This window comes from Cyanistes caeruleus, chromosome Z (genome assembly GCF_971803275.1).
Source record: "Cyanistes caeruleus chromosome Z, bCyaCae1.hap1.1, whole genome shotgun sequence".
Lineage (NCBI taxonomy): Eukaryota > Metazoa > Chordata > Aves > Passeriformes > Paridae > Cyanistes > Cyanistes caeruleus.
Window position 1 is genome coordinate 762175 of NC_141732.1, and position 23206 is coordinate 785380.

At 40.1% G+C, this 23206-nt stretch overlaps 1 protein-coding gene across 9 annotated transcripts in view; it reads left to right on the plus strand.

The window, feature by feature from the left end:
- RASGRF2 (Ras protein specific guanine nucleotide releasing factor 2) overlaps positions 1–23206 on the plus strand; it is a 120923-nt gene that overhangs the window by 46435 nt on the left and 51282 nt on the right. For 3 of the 9 annotated variants that reach the window (XM_086868035.1, XM_086868036.1, XM_086868043.1), the window contains 11 exons: positions 343–596; positions 1482–1561; positions 2009–2202; positions 3440–3549; positions 8569–8687; positions 13269–13429; positions 14416–14506; positions 15326–15462; positions 17787–17869; positions 20280–20528; positions 21624–22012. In XM_086868035.1, the coding sequence (XP_086724161.1) occupies positions 343–596; positions 1482–1561; positions 2009–2202; positions 3440–3549; positions 8569–8687; positions 13269–13429; positions 14416–14506; positions 15326–15462; positions 17787–17869; positions 20280–20528; positions 21624–22012 (1867 nt within the window). The remainder of the gene's footprint in view (positions 1–342; positions 597–1481; positions 1562–2008; positions 2203–3439; positions 3550–8568; positions 8688–13268; positions 13430–14415; positions 14507–15325; positions 15463–17786; positions 17870–20279; positions 20529–21623; positions 22013–23206) is intronic. The other 6 variants (XM_086868039.1, XM_086868040.1, XM_086868042.1 and 3 more) reach the window with 3 other exon arrangements.

Consider the following 23206-nt stretch of genomic DNA (forward strand, 5'->3'; position numbering starts at 1 on the left):
TACCTGGAGGTGTTGCAGGGTTCCTTTGGGGTATAAGAGAAATGTTTTAGGGGGAGGAAGAAGGAGCAGGACTCATGCTGATGGGAAGGGGACAACACTCCAGCATGCAGTGAAAGATTCCCTCTGTGTATGCCATGTTTTACAGTCTGTTTCCTGGCAACAATTGTGACCCTTAACAAACAGAAATGTGAAATATATTTAATTACAGAACAATTGTAGAACATTTTTATTTTTGAGCAAAGACTTCTAATATGGAGGGTTATTTCTACAGTGAAGAGCTTATGATAAGTCATGTAGTGTGTTCTTTTCCTTACTTTCCTCTTCTGCGTGATCCCTTTTTAGGTTCAGAGCTTTATGCGGGGCTGGTTGTGCAGAAGAAAATGGAAAACCATTGTCCAAGATTATATTTGTTCTCCTCATGCAGAGAGCATGAGGAAGAGGAACCAGATAGTTTTCAACATGGTGGAGGCTGAGTCTGAGTATGTGCACCAGCTTTATGTCCTGGTGAACTGTTTCCTGCGGCCCCTGCGGATGGCAGCGAGCTCCAAGAAGCCGCCCATCAGCCACGACGACGTCAGTAGCATTTTCCTCAACAGGTATAGGGGGTTGACTTGGGATTTTTGGTTGCTGTTTTGGGGGGGTTTCTGTGGCTTGTTATTTGGGTGTTTTTTGTGGGTTTCCCTGGTGGCTTGTTGCCGTTCTGGTTCAGCTGAAGGCAGAGTCCTGGCCCTTGATTTGGCTCTGGTGCAGGTGATGTCACCTGGTGTCTCCAGGGCTGAAAGGCAAAGGTGCTGCAAGTGGTGCTGTTGGAAACAGCACGACCTCTTCACCTTCCTACCCTCTGTGTCTTCCTCTGCTAGAGGGAAAAAGGGACAGATGGTGCCTCTTGGGGAAGTGCTCATAATTTTCTGTCACCTTTCCTATTTCTTTTTTTCTCTTAAGAGAGCAAAACTGGACTTAGTGGCCTCATATGATCCCAATAAGACCCGAGGATGAGAACGTCAAAGCTTCTATTTTCTCTTGTCCTGCCTAAGGAGTCTCCTTCCCTCTCACTTGTCTTTTCATATCCTGCAAAAAAAGGATTGTTCTTTCATTAGGCATCCAAGTACTGCTGTAATGAGCAGCAAGTAGCCCAGGAGGCATCTAACATTAGATACAGGATTGGGATTGCATCCAAACCTGCCCCAAACTTCTGAGAAATAGAATATGTTCCTTTAATCATGAGGCAGGTTTCCTTTCCCTTGTTAGAATATCAATACAATGTTAGAATATTTATATTGCGTGCTATGAGTTTTTAGGAGTGCCAAGCTAGTATTTCTAAACAATGCAATAAAAGGAAGCACTTATTTCCATAACAATAACTGTCTTCTGTTTGTTTTTTTTCTAGCAAAGGGCAAAAGAGGAAGAGATATTTCTCTGTGAATTAATCAGAAAATAAAACCAGAATTGTTTTTTTATTTGTTTAAATACTTGTTTTTCAGTGAAACAATCATGTTTCTTCATGAGATATTTCACCAGGGCTTAAAAGCAAGAATAGCTAACTGGCCTACCTTAATTCTAGGTAAGTTACTTTATTTTCTGTAGGGGTATAACTTCCATATTTATTTTTGAAAATTCAGTAGGGATTTGGTGTTTGTTTTTTTTTTCCATAAAGACATGACTTCTTTAAGGTTCTCTTTGAAAGGAATGCATTTTCAGAGTTAAAACCACAAGAATGAGGTGTAGTGGGAATCCCATGTGGGCAGGAATGGTCTGTATATGAGAATTCCTCTGCCCTGAGCATTGACTAGACTTGTATTTTTGGTAATACTACCTGACCATTAGGTAATCAGAGCAACCATCACTGGGCAGGTGAAAGAGCTGTTTAAAGTTTCTAAATTGTCAGTACATTGGAAACAGAACTGATTATAGTAATCCACTTCCAGAGAAAACACTGCTTTCTTTAAAAATGTGTTTCAGTACATGGGTAGCTGAGGGAAAAAAAAAGGCATTTCTCTCCTTCTTCTAGCTGACTTATTTGACATTCTGCTGCCAATGCTGAACATATATCAAGAATTTGTTCGGAATCATCAATACAGCCTACAAGTGCTGGCAAACTGTAAGCAAAACAGAGATTTTGACAAACTCTTGAAGCAATATGAAGCCAACCCAGCATGTGAGGGCCGAATGCTGGAAACTTTCCTTACCTACCCCATGTTTCAGGTACTCCCTCTGCATTTTTTGTGTGTGCTTGGTTTTGCTGTTCTGTTGATTAATTGTATGTTACTGACATTGCAATTGATTGAAGGCTTTTCTTGCCTAACTAGAAATACTCTTCTGAAAATTAGTTTAGTTTAGTTTACTTAATTAATTAATTAATTAAATTTATTTTACTAATTTATTTAGTTTATACTACTCTGCCTGTAGAGATCTCTTCCCCAGCTGTGCTGGCTCACCTTTGCTCAGTCTTAAGAATGTTGAGGGGGAGTGTGGGATGAGGATGGCACCAGAGAAAATTGACAAGGAGCATTTCCTTGACTTAGAACCCCTGATTATGAAGTCCAGAGAGAGATGATATTCACTAACTTAGAGCAGCCATAAGAACCTTACTGGGAATATGTTTTATATTGTTTCTCCCCGCTTTGCTCTCGAGTGACTTGGTCTTTAGAAAATGAAAAATAAACTGCAAAAGTTTTGAAAACTATGCTTGCCCTCTTGATATTTTACTATGATCTGCCTGGAGCTGGTATCTGCAGCTGTTTTAAGATGTTTGTGAAGCGCTGGCCTGAGAATTTTGTGTCTTTTTCATTTAACCTGGTATTTTACTCATTAGAGGAATAGTGAACCCCCTCAGTTTGTGCAGCAATCGGCAAGCCAGATTGAGAAAAAAAAAATTAAAAAGGGGCATCAGTGTTACTTGTGTTAGTAATTCATATTAGTTATTAATATTAGCCTTAGGAGCTGTTGTTGCACCCACAACATCACTTTTTTAACTTCTGAAGTGGTGTATTTTGAACTTTTTATGTGTTTGGGGTTGTTTTGCATTGAGTTTAAACCAGGTCAAGGGAGGGAAAGAGATGGTCCTGTTCCTGTATGATGAGGAATGTTATTATGTCATTGCTGATGACTTTCCACTTGAGCATAATATTACCTCTCCTCCTACATAAATCTTGTTGTGTCAGACCAGTTATGCTGCACCATCACTTGGTTGTGGTTAAAAGCTCTGAAGGGTCCTTCTTTCTGTGGTTAAAAGCTCTGAAGGGCCCTTGTTACCCTGCAGCCTTTCATAGGCAAATACAGGACATTCTTCAATCTCCTTTTGTGCAATGTGATTTCTATCCGAATGCGGACAGGTCACCTGGTATTTTCAATGTCAAAAGAAATTTACATGCTCATAATCTATTAAAATTAAGGGAAGGTATATATGGATTTACTGATGTTATACCTTGCTGGTTTCAAGATTCCCAGATATATTATAACACTTCATGAACTCTTGGCTCATACACCACACGAACACGTTGAGAGAAAGAGCCTTGAATTTGCTAAATCTAAACTAGAAGAACTTTCAAGGTAAGATTTTTCTGCCTTATGTCTAATAATTTTGAATTAAAGGTTTTGAAAAGAAAAAAAACAGTTTTTATTTATTTGTATTTGGTTTTGCTCCTTTTAAAAAAATATGTATTTTAAAGTAAAGGATCAAACCCAAACCAGAAGATAATGAAAAACAACAAAAATATACCAGTGTAATATTTAGTCTATTTTTTAATATCTATATCTATATTATTATTATTATTATTATTATTATTATTATTATTATTATTATTATTATTATTATTATTATTATTGTTATTATTATTTTCTTTTTTGGGCAAATTTAGATCTACAAGTGTGTCCTTATATTTTAGTTAGGGGATTATTGAAATCACTATAGAAACCACCTACTCCTGGGTTATGAACAGAGCAGTTTTCTTTACATATAGAAATTTCATTTTTCTTAATTTAAAGAGAGAAGAGCATTTTAAATAATCATGGTCTTGGAAAGTACTTAGTTCTCTATCTCTGTTAGAATTTCTGCGTGCCAATTGACTTTCATATATGCCTCAAATATAATGCCAGATAAGCAGGAACTAGAGATATATTCTGAGAACTGATGTTCCCTGTGGAAACCTGCAAAATGAAGCTCTTCCCTGAACCCCCAGACCTTTCTCAGATGTTCCTCTCATCAGCCCAGTGGGAAATGTGGTTCTCCTCTCTGGGAAATGCAGTTTTCTGCTGTGAACAAAGAGACCATGAGTGAACTCCAGGATATAAATATTCAGTGTCTGGAGTATTCACTAAAGATGTGCTTGGAGAATATTTGGTTGTAAAAGATCTGCAAGAGCAGATAAATCAGCTTTGGGCTGGCTTCATTGCATAAGTCAGAGCTCATTGCTGATCCAACTGATTCATCACTGAACATTCAGAACTGGAGTCTGAGACTCACTGATCCTCTGCTCAGAAAGTCAGGATAGACCATAAATAAAAAATAAAGAGGAGATTCCAGAAAGTGCAGTTCAATCCCACATTAAGGAAAATATCATTACAAGATCATATAAACTCCTGGGTTAGTTTCAGCATTGGAAGAAAAACCACTTTGTTTTTCTCTGTAAGGGGAGGATGCTTATAAAATTACAGTAAGAGAAAGGAAAAGAAAGAAGAAAGGAAAAGAGAAAGAAAAAAAAAGGAAAAGGAAAGGAGAAAGGAAAGGAGAAAGGAAAAGAAAGGAGAAAGGAAAGGAGAAAGGAAAAGAAAGGAGAAAGGAAAGGAAAAGAAAGGAGAAAGGAAAGGAGAAAGGAGAAAGGAAAGGAGAAAGGAAAAGAAAGGAGAAAGGAAAGGAAAAGTAAGGAGAAAGGAAAGGAGAAGGGAAAAGAAAGGAGAAGGGCAATAAAAGGAGAAAGGAAAGGAAAAGAAAGGAGAAAGGAAAGGAAAAGAAAGGAGAAAGGAAAGGAAAAGAAAGGAGAAAGGAAAGGAGAAAGGACAAGAAATGAGAAAGGAAAGGAGAAAGGAAAAGAAAGGAGAAAGGAAAAGAGAAAGAAAAAGGATGGAGAAAGGAAAAGAGAAAGGAAAAGAAAGGAGAAAGGAAAGGAGAAAGGAAAAGAAAGGAGAAAGGAAAGGAGAAAGGAAAAGAAATGAGAAAGGAAAGGAGAAAGGAAATGAGAAAGGAAAGGAGAAAGGAAAAGAAAGGAGAAAGGAAAAGAAAGGAGAAAGGAAAGGAAAGGAAAAGAAATGAGAAAGGAAAGGAGAAAGGAAAAGAAAGGAGAAAGGAAAGGAAAAGAAAGGAGAAAGGAAAAGAAATGAGAAGGGAAAGGAGAAAGGAAAAGAAATGAGAAAGGAAAGGAGAAAGGAAAAGAAATGAGAAAGGAAAGGAGAAAGGAAATGAGAAAGGAAAGGAGAAAGGAAAAGAAAGGAGAAAGGAAAGGAGAAAGGAAAAGAAAGGAGAAAGGAAAAGAAAGGAGAAAGGAAAGGAAAGGAAAAGAAATGAGAAAGGAAAGGAGAAAGGAAAAGAAAGGAGAAAGGAAAGGAAAAGAAAGGAGAAAGGAAAAGAAATGAGAAGGGAAAGGAGAAGGAAAAGGTAAGGAGAAAGGAAAGGAAAGGAAAAGAAAGGAGAAAGGAAAGGAGAAAGGAAAAGAAAGGAGAAGGGAAAGGAGAAGGGAAAGGAAAGGAGAAAGGAAAGGAAAAGAAATGAGAAAGGAAAGGAGAAAGGAAAAGAAATGAGAAAGGAAAGGAGAAAGGAAAAGAAAGGAGAAGGGAAAGGAGAAGGGAAAAGAAAGGAGAAAGGAAAGGAGAAAGGAAAAGAATGGAGAAAGGAAAAGAGAAAGAAAAAGAAATGAGAAGGGAAAGGAGAAAGGAAAAGAAATGAGAAAGGAAAGGAGAAAGGAAAAGAAATGAGAAAGGAAAGGAGAAAGGAAAAGAAATGAGAAAGGAAAGGAGAAAGGAAAAGAAATGAGAAAGGAAAGGAGAAAGGAAAAGAAATGAGAAAGGAAAGGAGAAAGGAAAAGAAATGAGAAAGGAAAGGAGAAAGGAAAAGAAAGGAGAAAGGAAAGGAGAAAGGAAAAGAAAGGAGAAAGGAAAAGAAAGGAGAAAGGAAAGGAGAAAGGAAAAGAAAGGAGAAAGGAAAGGAGAAAGGAAAAGAAAGGAGAAAGGAAAGGAGAAAGGAAAAGAAAGGAGAAAGGAAAGGAGAAAGGAAAAGAAAGGAGAAAGGAAAGGAGAAAGGAAAAGAAAGGAGAAAGGAAAGGAGAAAGGAAAAGAAAGGAGAAAGGAAAGGAGAAAGGAAAAGAAAGGAGAAAGGAAAGGAGAAAGGAAAAGAAAGGAGAAAGGAAAGGAGAAAGGAAAAGAAAGGAGAAAGGAAAGGAGAAAGGAAAAGAAAGGAGAAAGGAAAAGAAAGGAGAAAGGAAAAGAAAGGAGAAAGGAAAGGAAAAGAAAGGAGAAAGGAAAGGAGAAAGGAAAAGAAAGGAGAAAGGAAAGGAAAAGTAAGGAGAAAGGAAAGGAGAAGGGAAAAGAAAGGAGAAGGGCAATAAAAGGAGAAAGGAAAGGAAAAGAAAGGAGAAAGGAAAGGAAAAGAAAGGAGAAAGGAAAGGAAAAGAAAGGAGAAAGGAAAGGAGAAAGGACAAGAAATGAGAAAGGAAAGGAGAAAGGAAAAGAAAGGAGAAAGGAAAGGAGAAAGAAAAAGGATGGAGAAAGGAAAAGAGAAAGGAAAAGAAAGGAGAAAGGAAAGGAGAAAGGAAAAGAAAGGAGAAAGGAAAGGAGAAAGGAAAAGAAAGGAGAAAGGAAAGGAGAAAGGAAAAGAAAGGAGAAAGGAAAGGAGAAAGGAAATGAGAAAGGAAAGGAGAAAGGAAAAGAAATGAGAAAGGAAAGGAGAAAGGAAAAGAAAGGAGAAAGGAAAAGAAAGGAGAAAGGAAAGGAAAGGAAAAGAAATGAGAAAGGAAAGGAGAAAGGAAAAGAAAGGAGAAAGGAAAGGAGAAAGGAAAAGAAAGGAGAAAGGAAAAGAAATGAGAAGGGAAAGGAGAAAGGAAAAGAAATGAGAAAGGAAAGGAGAAAGGAAAAGAAATGAGAAAGGAAAGGAGAAAGGAAATGAGAAAGGAAAGGAGAAAGGAAAAGAAAGGAGAAAGGAAAGGAGAAAGGAAAAGAAAGGAGAAAGGAAAAGAAAGGAGAAAGGAAAGGAAAGGAAAAGAAATGAGAAAGGAAAGGAGAAAGGAAAAGAAAGGAGAAAGGAAAGGAAAAGAAAGGAGAAAGGAAAAGAAATGAGAAGGGAAAGGAGAAGGAAAAGGTAAGGAGAAAGGAAAGGAAAGGAAAAGAAAGGAGAAAGGAAAGGAAAAGACAGGAGAAAGGAAAGGAGAAAGGAAAAGAAAGGAGAAGGGAAAGGAGAAGGGAAAGGAAAGGAGAAAGGAAAGGAAAAGAAATGAGAAAGGAAAGGAGAAAGGAAAAGAAATGAGAAAGGAAAGGAGAAAGGAAAAGAAAGGAGAAGGGAAAGGAGAAGGGAAAAGAAAGGAGAAAGGAAAGGAGAAAGGAAAAGAATGGAGAAAGGAAAAGAGAAAGAAAAAGAAATGAGAAGGGAAAGGAGAAAGGAAAAGAAATGAGAAAGGAAAGGAGAAAGGAAAGGAAAGGAAAAGAAAGGAGAAAGGAAAGGAAAAGACAGGAGAAAGGAAAGGAGAAAGGAAAAGAAAGGAGAAAGGAAAGGAGAAAGGAAAAGAAAGGAGAAAGGAAAAGAAAAGAGAAAGGAAAGGAAAAGAAAGGAGAAGGGAAAGGAGAAGGGAAAGGTAAGGAGAAGGGAAAGGAGAAGGAAAAGAAAGGAGAAAGGAAAGGAAAAGACAGGAGAAAGGAAAGGAGAAAGGAAAAGAAAGGAGAAAGGAAAAGAAAGGAGAAAGGAAAGGAAAAGAAAGGAGAAAGGAAAGGAAAAGAAAGGAGAAAGGAAAGGAGAAAGGAAAAGAAAGGAGAAAGGAAATGAGAAAGGAAAAGAGGAGAAAGGAAAGGAAAAGAAAGGAGAATGGAAAGGAAAAGAAAGGTGAAAGGAAAGGAGAAATGAAAAGAAAGGAAAGGAGAAGGGAAAGGAGAAGGGAAAGGAATGGAGAAGGGAAAGGAAAGGAAAGGGGAAAGGAAAGGAGAAGGGAAAGGAACTGATACACTGAGATGTAAAGATAAAGCAGAGACAGATGGGGCCCTAAGGCCATGGAGAAAGAATCTACAGTGTTCCCTACACAATTCTAGGCAGCACTTCCCTGTTTGTGGCAGCCCAGCCCATTAAGGATCAGGTTCTCCTCTATCAGCTGTGAAGTGTTTGTAGCTTGGTGGCATCTGTCAGATGTGTTCAGCAGCAGTCACTAAACTAGTCTGGCAAAACTGGCTCCACTGCTGAAAAATCAAAATGATGACAAGAATGTTTTGAAAAGAAGAGGGAAAAAGGCAAGAGACCTGCTCTGGAGTGATGGGGCACTGGGTGGGTAGATCTGTTCTCTAGCAGGTGGTGAAGGGCATGCACTGTGTCTTCACAGACACAGCAGGTGTGAGGCACGTTTTGGGGAGATAAAGTGCGTTTTGACTTGTCCCCAACAGAGTGATGCACGACGAGGTGAGTGACACAGAGAACATCCGGAAGAACCTGGCCATAGAGAGGACCATAGTGGAGGGCTGTGACATACTGCTGGACACCAGCCAGACCTTTATACGCCAAGGTAAGACATTCCTCTGCAAAACGGCCCAAAAATCGTGAGAGAAACTGCACTGAAGGCAGCAGGGCTGACACTGCCATCGCCAGGCTGGGCACTGCACTGGGCACCCTGAGCCTGCCCCGGGTCCCTGCAGGGTGAGTCACAAAATGCCCTGAAAACAGGCGGTTCTGGGCTGTGGCTGGACCTCAGGTTTTCTTCAGGAACCATGAAAATCAGCAGCACGTGAGTGGTGAGCCCCCATGGGACTGTAATTCACGTTCTGCCTGGACTGTGGTGCCCAGGGGATGCAGAAGGGGAGAAGCAGCGCTCTTTTCTTTCCTGTCTATTGATGGTAGCTTTAGAAACTCCTTCTGTTGAAAACTAGTTACAGTGGAATTTGTTGTTAGGTTCCAAAACAACTATGCTAGAATAATGTTTACATTTTAAATAAGGGGCTGTTTTTGTCAGGAACTGCAAATTGGTTACAATTCTTACTTGATGGTGTTTACTTTAACTACTTATTTTTCTCCCATTTATATAATATTTTGCTTTTGGATCCCTTAAAGCAAGTTACTGTGTGTGTACAGATTAACTACAGATCTGTAGCGCAGGATTTTGACAGCTTTTGCTCCTTTGTGCTGAAAAGCACTAAATATACTCAGGAAAGGTTAGGAATATAATTTAGCTGCATCACTTCACGAAACCTTTTCCAGATAACCTCAGCAGAACATCTGGTATTTGATGGGGCCATGTTGTAGCTGGTAATTAATAGGCTTTCTGTACATTTTGAACTGCAATTTCTGCTGCTTCTGTAGTTATGTGGCCAAACTGAAATTTTCTGTAATAACTTCCAGTATAATTCCTACAATACACTAACAACATTGTTTTTACAAACCCTATTTAATAAATAAATTAATTGATTCTTCATTAAATGTATGCACTTGTTATCTCTGAGGTATTTAAAGAGTTATGAATATTGCTTTAAGAAAAAAAAAAACAAGTTCTTTTGCACCCACAGCCAAAAAATTATGATGCTGTGATTATCCTAGGTTGATTTGTGCCATGAAATCTAATTAAATTTCAGAGTTTTTTCCAAGATTCTTACAATATGTAATACAAATATGCATTTATATTTATTGGGGTTTTCCCTTTAAGAATGGCTGATGATGCTTTGTCTGTGTACCCACTGCTTCATCAGTAAAACTCAGAATTTTTTAATGTGGGAATCAGTCTGAACAAATTACTGTTGGTGTGTTAGGCCCAGGCCAAACGCTGTCAGTAAATTAAATTCAGATTTATTTCTAGGTACACGATCAGAGGACAGTGGACAGGAGTGTGTGTTACAGAAGGTTGTACCAGTTTATCTGATGGAACATCCACTGCCTGTGATTCTGTGCAAGGGCAGAAATCTGAATAAAGCAAATGAAGTAATGAAGACCATTTTCCTTTTACATCTGACAGTGAGGTCACTTTGCCAGTGACGTCCATCTCCTCTGATTTCTATTCCTGTTTATCCTATATTCAATAGAAGCCTCTATCTAGGCTTCTGTTTGTTGTGTTGATTAGTGCAGATGGGCACAAGAACCTCTTTTTCAGCTTAAAACAGGAGAGAGGTGCAGCGTTGAGGCTTTTTCTGTGGATGTTAATTACAACTTTTTTGTGTGTTAAAGACTTTACATTTTTAAGAAGAGATTGATCCTGTTAAGTTGCACATGTTGAGACCATGGGAACTGTCCCTGGCAGTGCTTTGAAATGCAGATTGTGAATTCCCCTTGGACTTTCTTGGGGTCTGATTTGCCCTGCCTCCTATTTAAGTACAGATTTTATAGTCAGGCTCACCAACAAGCGAGGAACATTTTCTTTGCGAGGCTGAAGGACATCCAGGGAGTCTCAAATCTATTGGCATCCAAACAGCTGGAGGCACCTGGAGCCCCTGTGCCTTCAAACACTGGTGTTTCTGCATCAGCTGCTGTGAGTTTACCTCTGCTGGTACAGACATCACAACCACAAAATCGTGCAATAGCTGAGGTTGGAGGGGACTTGGGAAATTATGCATTCCAATCTCAAGGCAGCACCAGCTGGAGGAGGTTTGCTTTCTGCCATGTCCAGTCAGTATTTTGTTGTTTCCAAGGGCAGAGACTCCACAGCCTCCCTGAATGAGCAGGAGCAGAATTCCTCCAGGGTTTAGCCCTCTGAGCAGTAAAAACAAACAACAAAAAAGAGCAAAACAGCCTGAAAACCTCCAGGACGGGGAAAGCCAGACTGAGCTGGTAAACCAGACAATTCAAAGTAGAGTTCTGAATGTTTGGGTTTGTTTATAAATACAGCCTTTTATATTCCTTGCATTAAGCAAAGGCTGAGAGAGTGACTGCTGAAGCACTGAAGTGCTGAAAGTGCTTAGGCCTGTGGCTGGATAAAAATTCCTGGGATTACACTATTGTCCAAACTATACTGTTAGTGAATGTTCTAAAATTAGCTCCACTTGCTCATTGCATCTGTACATTGGCCAGTTGTGACCATTTTTTCCCTTAAGAGGAAATCTGTGGTAGAGCCAATGCCCAGTTTTGTTTACCACTAAAGCCTGATGAGAATGCCCAAGGTCTTTGCTCAGTGTCAGCCATGGGTAGGAGATGTGTTCCTCTCTGCAAATTTGTAAGAGAGAAAATGCAGTCTCTGTTTTCTGCCTTTAGAGAGAGGTTTGCTCTGTCTTACCTCATTAAATGGTATTTCAGCTCCATGCAAGAACATTGTTTAACCTTCAGCCCATTATGGCAGAATGGAGTATGTTAGTCCTGAAAGCATTCCAATGAAAATAAAAATAAATAGATAAACAAGGTTACCTGTAAATCTACTTCTGTAAACATATCATATTTGTATTACTCTACTAAGCAAAGCGGAAACAAAATGTCCAGATGGAATATCGCTGCCTTAAATGTGTCGATGAAATTTTAGGACTAAAAGCACCCTAGGAATTTTGTCTGGGAGTTGTTTTGAACATGCTGGCCTTGCAGTGTGGCGTGAGGGACAGTCAGTGCAACATGGAAAAATCGCTGTTCCAACACATGGAAATGATCTCCTCTCTTACAGCTGAGGCAGGTTGGCTGTTTGTCCAGGGGAAATGCACAACAGCCAGTAAATATTTATGGGTTTGGGTCAGAATGTAAGTGAATCTGAAATGTTCCAGATTCCTTTGCAAAATTCTAGAGCATAACTTCACCCCACTGTTCTGTTTTGGTGACACAAGCTGTGTTATACACGTTTAGTCCAAAGATGAAATGTCTGTCAGAGAACACTGTTCTCTGGCAAATTTACTGCTGTGTGTTTTTACCGTGTCAGTAGAAGTTTACATATGAATAACTTGAAGCTACTTAAATATATAGAGAGAGCTAGGAGTAGAAAAATATAGATAAATAGCAGCTTTCTCAATTTGTTAATTTAGGATTGCGTACGTGAACTTTGAGAAAGATAATTCTTTTGACAACACAAAGTAAGAATTGCTAATCTAATATTTCATGGATAATTCTGTCAGGCTGGCATTGTGTCAGGATGCTGCCACTCCTTTGAGCTGTGATGCAGCCAGGCTAGCTCATATCTGGAAGAGGCAGGTCAAAGCCTTCTCCTCCTGCTTGTCCTGCTGTGCAGCTCCCTCTGCATCATCAGCTCCTCGGTGCTGCTGTGACCTTGCTCCTGTCAGGGAGCTGTCAGCTGCCTCTTCCCAGCATTATTGTCCTGCAGGTTTAGCTGTGTGATGCTGGAACAAGGCAGGAGCCAGTGTAAAGGTAACAGTGAGGAGAGATGTGTGGGAATGAGGCTAGGAGGTCTCTTGGCTGCCCCGTCTGCTAGCAGCGAGTTGTATGGTAGGAATCTTTCTGTTTAATCTACAGAGGAGTTGCACTTCGCCACCAAATTTAACTCCTGCTCCAAATTTGGAGGTGATACACATGGTGGGATCAATCTGGAAAAGTTGGTCACAGACTGAGATGTGAAACAGCAGAGAAGCAGAGCTGTCCCCAGCCTGGAGCTCTGCAAAGCAAAATTCAGGCTTATGTAAGCAGGTTCAATTTAGTTCGGGAGTGTCTTACTGGTAACACATTTCAGATGAGCTGTGGAGCACTGACAATTATGCAGTAAGAGATAAGAAGAAGAAGAAGAAATGTGCTGCATTTCCATCTCTCTTGCCCACAGGCTCGCACACAAACTCTTTTCCGTCAAAAGGAACTTTTCCCGTTTCTTTCCATTCCCCGTCTCCTTGGTTTGGAAGCGCCCTGTCTTTTTCAAGTGTAGTGGCTCTCAAAGTGGTGCTTGCTGTTCAGCCACATTTTCTGATCAGTGGCCTCTTAGTGAGTTTAATTGCCTAATCAGCCTAGATCCCATCCTGCTGTGTGCACAAGTGCTAGTCTGGAGTGCACTTGAGTCTGTTTATGATAAGAAACAAAGGGAACTTGTGCAGTGAAAGAGGGACTGACTTGTGCTGAAGAGGCACTGATACACATTGAGGCTGGAATGAAGAGTTAATTAATGCAGTAGTATCCAATGAATTAACAGCTTGAGTGTTGCCTACTAAATATTATTGTAACACAGTAAATTTTGCACATTCATTACCAGGTTCCCTTATCCAGGTCCCCTCCGTTGAGAGGGGAAAGCTGAGTAAAGTTCGCCTGGGCTCGTTGTCCTTGAAGAAAGAAGGAGAAAGACAATGCTTCTTGTTTACAAAACACTTCTTAATTTGTACAAGAAGTTCAGGAGGAAAACTGCATCTTCTTAAGGTATGCACTTTATAGTAGGATTTAATTCGCAAAATGCAAACACGTCTTTGGTGAACTGTCAACATTTTACTGTTTTATGGGTTTCACCTGGGCTCTGCATTAGTGGTTATAAACAAAAGTTTATTTAGTAATGTTTAACTGCTTTGTCTTTTCATTGCAAATAATAGAATTCAGCCAATTGTCTTCTTTTAGACCCAGGTAATTCTAGTAAACTGGGGATTAGAAGCAAGGCATTGATGTATCTATTTGTTTGAAGCAGTGAATAAATTCAGTGTATGTAGCAATGAATTTAAGTCAGTTTTCAGTGCATAAATCAGTCAGTACAACCCTGCAGAATTGCCAAAGAACATTTTCCAGAGCTCTAATAAAATTAATTCTCAAAGTCAATTCTGTTTTCCTGAACAGCATGTTCTCTAAAACAAAAATGTCATCTAGGAACAATCTAGTTATATTTGCTGAGATTCAGGCTTTCATAGTGCTGGCTTGTGGGTAAAGAGATGTTGGTAGTTCACAGAGTGGATTATGTAGAATGGAATTTTAATTTGGCATACCAAGAGGTTATTAAGGTTCATGTGCTTTCTCACTTTGCTCCTCTCAAAAAGTTCAAGTACTTATGCAAAATAAATAGAGTCTAAGGGAACCTTTAAGAAACCTTGAATGTGTTTAATTTAAATTCAGAAGATTAAATTCTAGTTAACTTTCTTGGAACTTGTGAACAAGTCTGTGTGTGCCATAAATTACAGTGTGGTAAAAGTGAAAGAAGTTTTGTGCATTGTACTATTGATCTGTTGGATTAAGAAAAACATTATATTTAGTCTGTTTGGGTTTAGCTCTTTAGGGAAAAAATGTGCATCATGAAATCGATGTATCTTCCTTAGAGCTCTGAGTAGTGTAAGATGTTAGAGTAAGGCATGGCCACATTTAAAAAAAACCTGTGACAAATGGGAATAAATAACATTTGTGTGAAATGTGCTTTGATTCCCCAGACAGGAGGTGTTCTGTCTCTAATAGAGTGCACACTTGTTGAGGAGACAGAAGCGAGTGATGATGATTGTAAGTTAAATTCAGCTGTCAGTAGTAAGTACAGTTTCTAGTTTCCTAAAATTAGTAACCTTTTTTTTTTTTTTTTTTTGTAAGACCAAATAGATATGTGTTTGTGAATCCAGTAGAATACAGTGTGAAACTGATTCAGTAGAAGGGCTGTTCCAATAATGGACATGCTGGCTTGGGTGGGGGGTTGCTTTCTTGTATTTGTTCCTGCTGTTGACACCCTGCACTGGATTTTCAAGAGGGTTGGCTGGAAAAATGTGACATATTATTTGCTAACTTTTGTATTCAAGCTCACCCACAGCATCTTGGAAAATAAAATAAAAAAATAAATATAAAAAAAAATAAAAATGAAAAAAGCTTTAAATAGGCTGCAGATAATTAGATTTCTGAAATGCACAGGGGTTTAGTGATTTGGAAGAAATAATGGGAAGTTTTTGGTCTTGGGGGTCTCCACAAACCTGGACTGCGAGCTGGCTTAAATGGAATTACAAAATACAGTCTCAGGCTGATTTTATTGTCGATTCTTTCAGCTTGCATCTTGCAGTTTGTCAAGTTTTGCACTTGAATTGTGGAAGTAGTTTCATTAATTGGAGTGATACTTGTGGTATGGTGAGGATGTATTGGCATACAAGTGTGATAAGGAACTGTATCTTGAGGAGCAATCCCCAGGATCTTTGTGCTTGGCATACATGAACAACAAAATGAGTTGTTGGATACCTAATTGGATTTTCTCTTTATTAGGAAGATGTTTTAAAGCGATTTCCATTGTAGATGAAGTCACTGTTTCCTTAGTCTTGTACTCCGCCGTTTCACGCTGTGACGTTTTTCTCCCCTCTGGCCGTAAAGCAAAGGGCTCGGGGCAGGTGTTTGGACACCTGGATTTCAAGCTGATAGTGGAGCCCTCGGATGGTCCTCCTTTCACTGTGGTCCTTTTGGCCCCGTCACGGCAGGAGAAAGCCGCGTGGACCAGCGACATCAGCCAGGTACGGGGTGCTCTTCTCACCTGCTGCCGGTGAGCTCCGGGCTCTCGCCGTGCCCCCGGGAGCCAGCCTGACACAGGCTGCTGGACACCTTGGATTTGCTGTGCCATCTGTGAAAAACCCTCAGTGCTCTCCCCAAAATTCTCTCCTGGCATTCCAGTCACCAGGGAAGCGCTTCTCCGAAACAGAGATGGGGTATGAATTTCAAAATTGTCCATGGGAAACACAGTGGACAATGCTTTACAGTGGTAAAGCATTTTTATGTCCAAGGAGAACCCATCCAAATACATATTTTGATTTAAGAAGAGGGGTAGTACTGTTTTTTTCATGATTATCATACAGATCCAAAAACACCTGAGAGTCCTAGTGTAAAAATGATACCATATCACATCAATAATGGAGTGAGAAAAGGGGATAAACTCTTCTTTCCACCAAAAATGAATACCAAAAACCATTATAAATAATTGCTAACAATTATTGTGACAGTGTGCAGGAGCTGTCTATGTTGTGAATGAATGGAAAGGGTATTTAAAAATTTTTAAATGTCAGGGATAAGTTGTTGGTTTTTTTTTTAAATTGCTTTTAGTTAACAACATAATAGACAAACTTCATCATAATCTATTTGTGGAAAGAAGTTGAATGCAATTAAAATAAAACCAACCTGAACTTCCAGCTCACCAGAGCTAAATCAAGTCTGTTTATGTTTTGTTTATGCACAAAGACAAGAACATAAATCTCTCAGAGTTCTGATTTCAGGTCTTAGCCTCTATTAATTTAGAGAGAAGTAGCTGATTAGAGGAATATCAGCATGGAATGTCATGCATTTCCAAAGATGCTATTATTGCTGGCATCATCTCCAGATGAATCATCATCATAATGAGTAGAAATTGCTTAAAAATAAGAATTCTGACTTACTTTGTGCTGGATTAACATTTTTGAAAGAACAAAAATAGGAAAATAAAAGTCTCCAAAATACAGTATGAGCTGCAACTTGCTGTCTTACAGACAAACATGGTTGAAGAATTTTTTACAAAACAGATTTTCATGGAATTATGTTGTTCCATTGACAAGTAAAATTATCGGAGCCATTTGCTGGCATGGAAAGACCATTTAAGAGCACAACTCCGTTCTTAGCCTAAATGACAATAATTTAAAAAGTCATCTGATACCAGGATTGGTGCTAAGGACTTCTTTGACACGTTTCAAGGTCAAATAGGGTAAATGTAAGTATTTCTATTAAATGTGTTTCTCACTGCTTACACGTAATGATTTGAGAAAATCATACTGTGAATTATTGCAGTTGCAGTTTCCAAATAATCTTAAAATCCTGAATTGAAACCCACATAAAACTAGATGATGTAGTAGATGATGTTTTAAATTTATAGCTATAGATGTGATCTAAACCTGAAGAGGCCTGTGATTGTCAGGTTTGGGCAATCCAATATCAGTCACTGCTCTGCTGTGAAATGTTCCAAGGCCTGAAGGCTGCACGTTTTCTTGAAGTGAAGAGAAATGTGTGTGATTATTTTCGAAATTTTTTACTGATTTTTTTACTCCTTTTTACTGATGTGAGGAGATTGTCCACATATATGCATATTTATTTATGTATGTGTGTGTGTGTATCTATATATGTATATCTATATGTGTGTGTATCAATGAAAGTAGAAAGTGTTATGAAGACAAGAGCCCTGTGGGGTTTGGGAGCAGGTCCAGCCCCTTCCCCAGCTCCCTGCCCTTCTTTGGGCTCATCTGAACCACATAAAAGTGCACATGAAAATCCCTCCTAATTCCCAGCCCAAAACATTTACACAAGATTCTGCAGGGAACAGCTTGGACAGCTTCCTCACAGCTGTGTTTCACAAGGAGAACCACTTGAATTTGTTTTTACAAGTGTGTTCCTAGAAGCTATTTTATATTCCCTTCTGGTCTTTTGCACAGAGTAAAGGTTAAGGTATTACTGTACCCCTTGGAGTATAAAGAATTCTGGCTTTCTTGTGGTCTCGATTTCTCAAGCTTGCACTCTTTCAGGAAATACTAGAAATAATGAGTTTTGTTCCCTTTCAAAGGAGCTTCAAAGGAAATATCACTTCCAACTCAAAATACTTAATCATGTGGAAAAGAAAGGTTGCTGCACAGAATACCCTGAGAGGCGAGGCTAGAGAAGCATGTCGACTCTAATTCTTGCATCACTGCTTTTCATTTGAGAAATTAATCAGCCCATGCCCTGCAAAACTGTGTTTCGAGCTTATAGGGATGTGAAAGATGTGGGAACAAGTCCCATCACCTTGTGTTTTGATTTTAACAGTTTTCAATGTTTATTTTCACAGTGCATTGATAATATAAGGTGCAATGGATTAATGACAATAGTGTTTGAAGAAAACTCCAAAGTCACAGTGCCACATATGATCAAGTAAGTGCAACAAAAAACAAAATAGGTTGTTTTGTTTCTTCAATAAAAATGCTAAAAAGAGAAAGCACGTGTTCAGAAAAAGAAAACCTTTAGTTTGGCTTTTTTTTCGCACATTTTGGTTGAATGGAACTGATTCTGTATCCCAAAATATATATTTTCAAATCCCTTTCTTGGAATTGTATGGATCACTCCATGGTGAACTCTCAATTCACAGTGCTGGATCACAACTTAGGTTGAACTGGGTTTTGAGTTATACCTTCAGTTATACCTCAGATGCATGATTTTGTTCTCAGGCAGATTTTCCTTGTCTTCTCGTAATTTTATTGGAGATTTTTTAAAATGTCTTCAGAATTTATGTGACTGCAGACAAGTACCATTTTCAAAGGTATTTTTTTATATTAGCCAAAGGTTTTGTTCTCTCTAGTTCAGTTATTTCTGTTAAAAAATTATTTTCTCTCATGATTTTAACTGATCACATCAAAGTAGCATCAATGTTTATAAGGCTGCTTCCCTTACCTTTGGATTCTCTCAGTTATTGACTGTAATAAGTGGTTTTTGTTTCTAGTGAGATATTCTCAGCACATGATTCCAGGTTTTCAACACAACTTGGATCTTCTACATACCTCAGTTTACATGAGTTTTACCCATTTGTAGCCAATGAATATGTAGGTGAATGAAACATAGGGACAGACATAAAACTATTTCCTTTCTCACTATTATCTGTCACATCTCTTTGTTTCTCAAATGCCTCTTCTGTAGTTGTTTCCTCTCCTCTCTGTGCTTATTAATAGGACAGAAAACATCAGGGAATGCCCTGCTAGGGCACATACTTCTGATCCCTGGAAATAAAGCATTTTTTTGTTTTCAGCTTTATTCCAGGAACTCTCCAGAGCACAAACGCTTCTGTCACCTGCAGAGTTTTAAAAGTACATTTGTCCCCTCTCAAAGTACAGCAGGACCTCAGTCCCAGGGCCACCAGAAAGGAATATTAATTCTAAAGAAAATACATCTTCACAACACTTACAGATTTGGTGTTCTCCTTCTCAAATTTTTCAGCATAGTTTGGCTTTCAGAGTCAGATATCATTGGGTGATATAAACAAAAAAATGCCACTTTTCGGAGGGCCCAGTTTAAGAAATTAGATTTTTATTGTTGTTGGGTTTTTTTATTCAATACAGTGCAGAATTTAGTGGAATATCCTGAGTTTTCTTCTGAGAAAAACCAATAATTTTTAACAAAAAGATGGGGTGTATTGAAAGATGCTTTACTTAATATTCACCCTCTTTGCAAACTAAGTAAAACAGAATTTGAGGGGAAACCCTTCCCATTATGGACAGGGTAATGTAAATTATTCTCTTATTTTGATGCTCAAGCAAAAATAGGTTGTTTTTTATTTTTGTTTTTTTCACTAAAACAAAGATTCTTCTTGGTTTCTGCTTTGAAATTTGAGGTGTTTTGTGCTGTTCCCTCTTTCTTCTTTTAAAACAAAGTAATTCTTGGAGCTGAAGGCAGGTGTTAATTTGCAGGTAAGCCTAAAAAACCTAAAAGCCTTAAACCTAGCTAAGGGGTTAATTTTGCTGGATTTTTTTGGGATCCATTACTTTATTTTAGATAAAGCTTGATCCCAGCAGAAAACATTGCAATCAGTTATTCCATACTGAGGTTTTAGTAATATTGACTTATGGGCCACAGAGAGAGACAAGAGGGGGACAATTCTGCCGCCTGTTCCATTTCAGAAATTTAAGTGTGATTAACAGTTTCTTAGACTTTGTAAGAGCAAAGTGTTTGCCAGAAATGAAATGTAAGTTCCCTCATTATGGAAGCAGGTATCAACACAAATGAAAAGTTTTCTTTCACTGATGAAACATGATAGTGCATAAATACTGGCTGCTTTTAGGTTGACAAGAACAGCTAAAGGGGTACCACTCCTTTGATGCCTGGAGAGGCTCCAGGGGCAGGGGCTGGGCAGGGTTCAAGGAATAAAGCAGGGATCCATTAAAAGCCCTTCCAAGGATGCACCTTGGGCACTGCAAGAGCCCGGCCCTGGCTCCAGCCAGGACGGCTCAGGAGTTTCACCCTTGGATCACTTTGGTCCATCCCCAGCTGGGGGTGAATTGTGCAATTGCAGCTGCAGGGGATGCAGTCCCATCCTCCCAGCTTGCTCTCCTCAGCTGGGGGCTGTTTGTGCTTTTTGGGCCCAAAGCTGCAGCGCTGCCCTTGGCTGTGGGGCTGGGAAAGGATTGTTGTGTGTGCCTGAGCTGTGAGGAGAGCTTGCTGTCACTTTGTGTGGAGTTCAGAGTCACACACCAGGGCAGGGCACAACCTGGGAACGCTGGAAGCCAAAACCTAAGGCACCACCGTAGCCACGATCACTTATTGGTAAAGTGCTTTAAATTTGACTTTTGCGTAGATCTGACGCCCGTCTCCACAGAGATGACATTGACATTTGCTTCAGCAAAACGCTGAATTCCTGCAAGGTGCCCCAGATCCGCTACGCGAGCGTGGAGCGCCTCTTGGAGCGGCTGACGGACCTGCGCTTCCTGAGCATCGACTTCCTCAACACCTTCCTGCACACCTACCGCATCTTCACCACCGCTGCCGTGGTCCTGGAGAAGCTCTCTGACATCTACAGGCGCCCCTTCACCTCCATTCCCGTCAGGTGAGCGCGGCTGTCTCCAGCACCCCGACCTTCCCCTCACGGGTTTCTGCAGCAGACACCACAGCCTCCGCCCCTGCTCGGTTTGCAGCCTTTTTTCTCATTATTTGCTGTAAATAACCCGAGAAAAAGGCTCTTAGTGTGAGAAACAAGGCTCTCACTTAAAAATTTTTGCGAGTTTAATGAGTGATAATAAGGGATAAAGCAAAAGTCACGGGGCTGGGTGCATAGCCTTGGCTAAATGCACATGGTTAATTATAACAACTTTTCTTATATACTATTTCACTGCATTGGTCAAATGTATATTCATGAACATTATACATAATCAAACATTTTTTTGAGTTTACGTGTTTTGGGAATTCTTTATCTTCGTTTGACATTTGAAGTCCTCTTTTTAGAGTACATGCTACAATGCAAACGTGATTTTGAGAGTCCTGTACTTTATTTTTTCCCCCTGGTTTGTGGTTTGACAGTTATGATTAGCCAAAGGATTAGTGGTAGATTCTTTCTTGCTCCTTTGGTATTATTTTCAATGTTTTTTCAATGTTGTTTTATCATACAGACATTTTGGCTATTTTTACAAATAATTTTAATTAACATTAGCTACTTTACTATTGTCAGTTAGTTACAAAAATAAAGACATTAGTTACTATTTCACAACTACAATTATTTCTGAAGAAGTTAATGTTATAACACACAGCACATAGCTTTTATTTTAACGTTTTGTGAAAGCCTCAACTATAATATGTATTTATCACACTAAAATATACAATCTACACAGAGATTGGGGTGTTAACCATAAAAGGCTGACAAATTATACTGCATCAAAAGCAGTTAAAAAAAGATTACAAACCGTACTATATGAAAACAATTTACAAAAAGGCATTAATAGCTAAATCCAACAGCTGCATCGTTATTTATAATATTAGTGTGTAAACAGGAGGCCAGTTTTAAGGAGGGCCTGTCTCAGCTGTATGCTCCAGCCTTGAGGAGCAAGTGTCACACAGAGTTTGCAGTGCCATGCAGATTTGCTTAAAATTTAGGCGTTTTCACTGGGATCCGTTCAGTGTTTGCTCTTCTTGTGTTCCTGACTGTCAGGTCTTTGGAGCTGTTCTTTGCCACCAGCCAGAACAACAGAGGGGAGTACCTGGCTGATGGGAAGTCGCCGCACCTCTGCCGCAAGTTCTCCTCTCCTCCTCCCCTGTCACTCTCCAGGACCTCCTCACCTGCCAGGACCCGAAAACTGTCCCTGACCTCCCCGCTGAACTCCAGGATCGGTGCCCTGGACCTCTCGGCCTCATCTGTGGCCAGCAGCCCCACCTCGAGCTACAGCCCGGCCACGTCCCCGCCGCCCACGGGCAGCAAGGCGCCGCTGGACCTGAGCCGGGGGCTGTCGTCCCCCGAGCAGAGCCCGGGCTCGGCCGAGGACAGCCTGGAGAACCCACGCCTGGACCTCTGCAACAAGCTGAGGAGGAGCATCCGCAGAGGTATTCCACTCTCTCGCTGTGAGCTGTGAGCTGGCTCACACAAACCCCTCCTCTGGCCTCTGCAGAGCTCTGCTGAGGTGGCCAGCACCCCAAAACCCCCTCTCCTTCACAAGTTATCTAACAATGGCTGATTTGCTCTATTACAGAAGGAATTGTTTATTTTATAGACACAGAAATGCCAGACATAAGGCTTGAAACGAGCCAATACTCACAGGAGTAAGGACAAAAAGGAAACTACTAGAAGGAGTACACAGTGTGAGGTTAAGGGTACCTGATAATGTTACAGCAAGGGAAGAAGTGAAACAACCGAGGATTCCGTGCATCTTCCTGTCCAGGGGTTGTGGGGGCACACACCAAGATCCTTTCCCTCAATCCCCAGGGAAGTAACCACGGAATCTGATCCAAACTCCAGGGAGGAGTCTCAAACACTCTCAGGCTGTGGGAGGCTTCTGCCTCTGTGATAACTCGTGTGTCTTTTAGAGTTTGCAGGACAGTCAGGAATATTTCTCCTCTCTCTTCCCAGATTTGCTGTCCAGACTGAGATGTTGATTCTTAGCTGGGACCTGACCCTTTTGGTGCCAGAGATGTCCCTTTGGGCCTTTCACCCCTGGGTTATCTCCTCGCTGTCTGCACTGCCTGTGTGCTGGAGAGGGCACAGAGGACACTCCTGGCACTCTGCTGCTCCTCTGGCCCAGGCTGAGATGTGCTCTCTGTTCCCAGCACTCTGCTGCTCCTTCCCAGGAGCTGCAGCAAAGTCAGAGGATCACAGAGTGGTCTGGGTGGGAAGGGACCTGAAAGCTCATCTCGTTCCAACCCAGAGCACCTCATGCTTTCACTTCTGCACAGTGTTAAGGAAAAAGGCAGAAGAGAGAATCTGATGCCAGTTGTGCTTGCTGAGGTGAGAGATTTTTGAGTTGCAACATGTTCTACAGGAAATTAAATATTAAGTTAAAAAAAGAAAGACCTAACAGCTTTAACGTGTTTGCACAGAGGGCTTGTTTTCCAGGCAGATTCCATCACTAATGCAAATAAATAATGCCTGTGATGTGCTCAGTACATCAGTGACATTTGTACCAGGTGGTGGGAATGTCACCAGGTTATCCCTCCAGAAGGTACAAGTCTGAAATAGATTAATTGCTCCTGATAATCCTAAATCCTCTATGGATTCTGTAGTGCACATTGGAATAGGTTTTA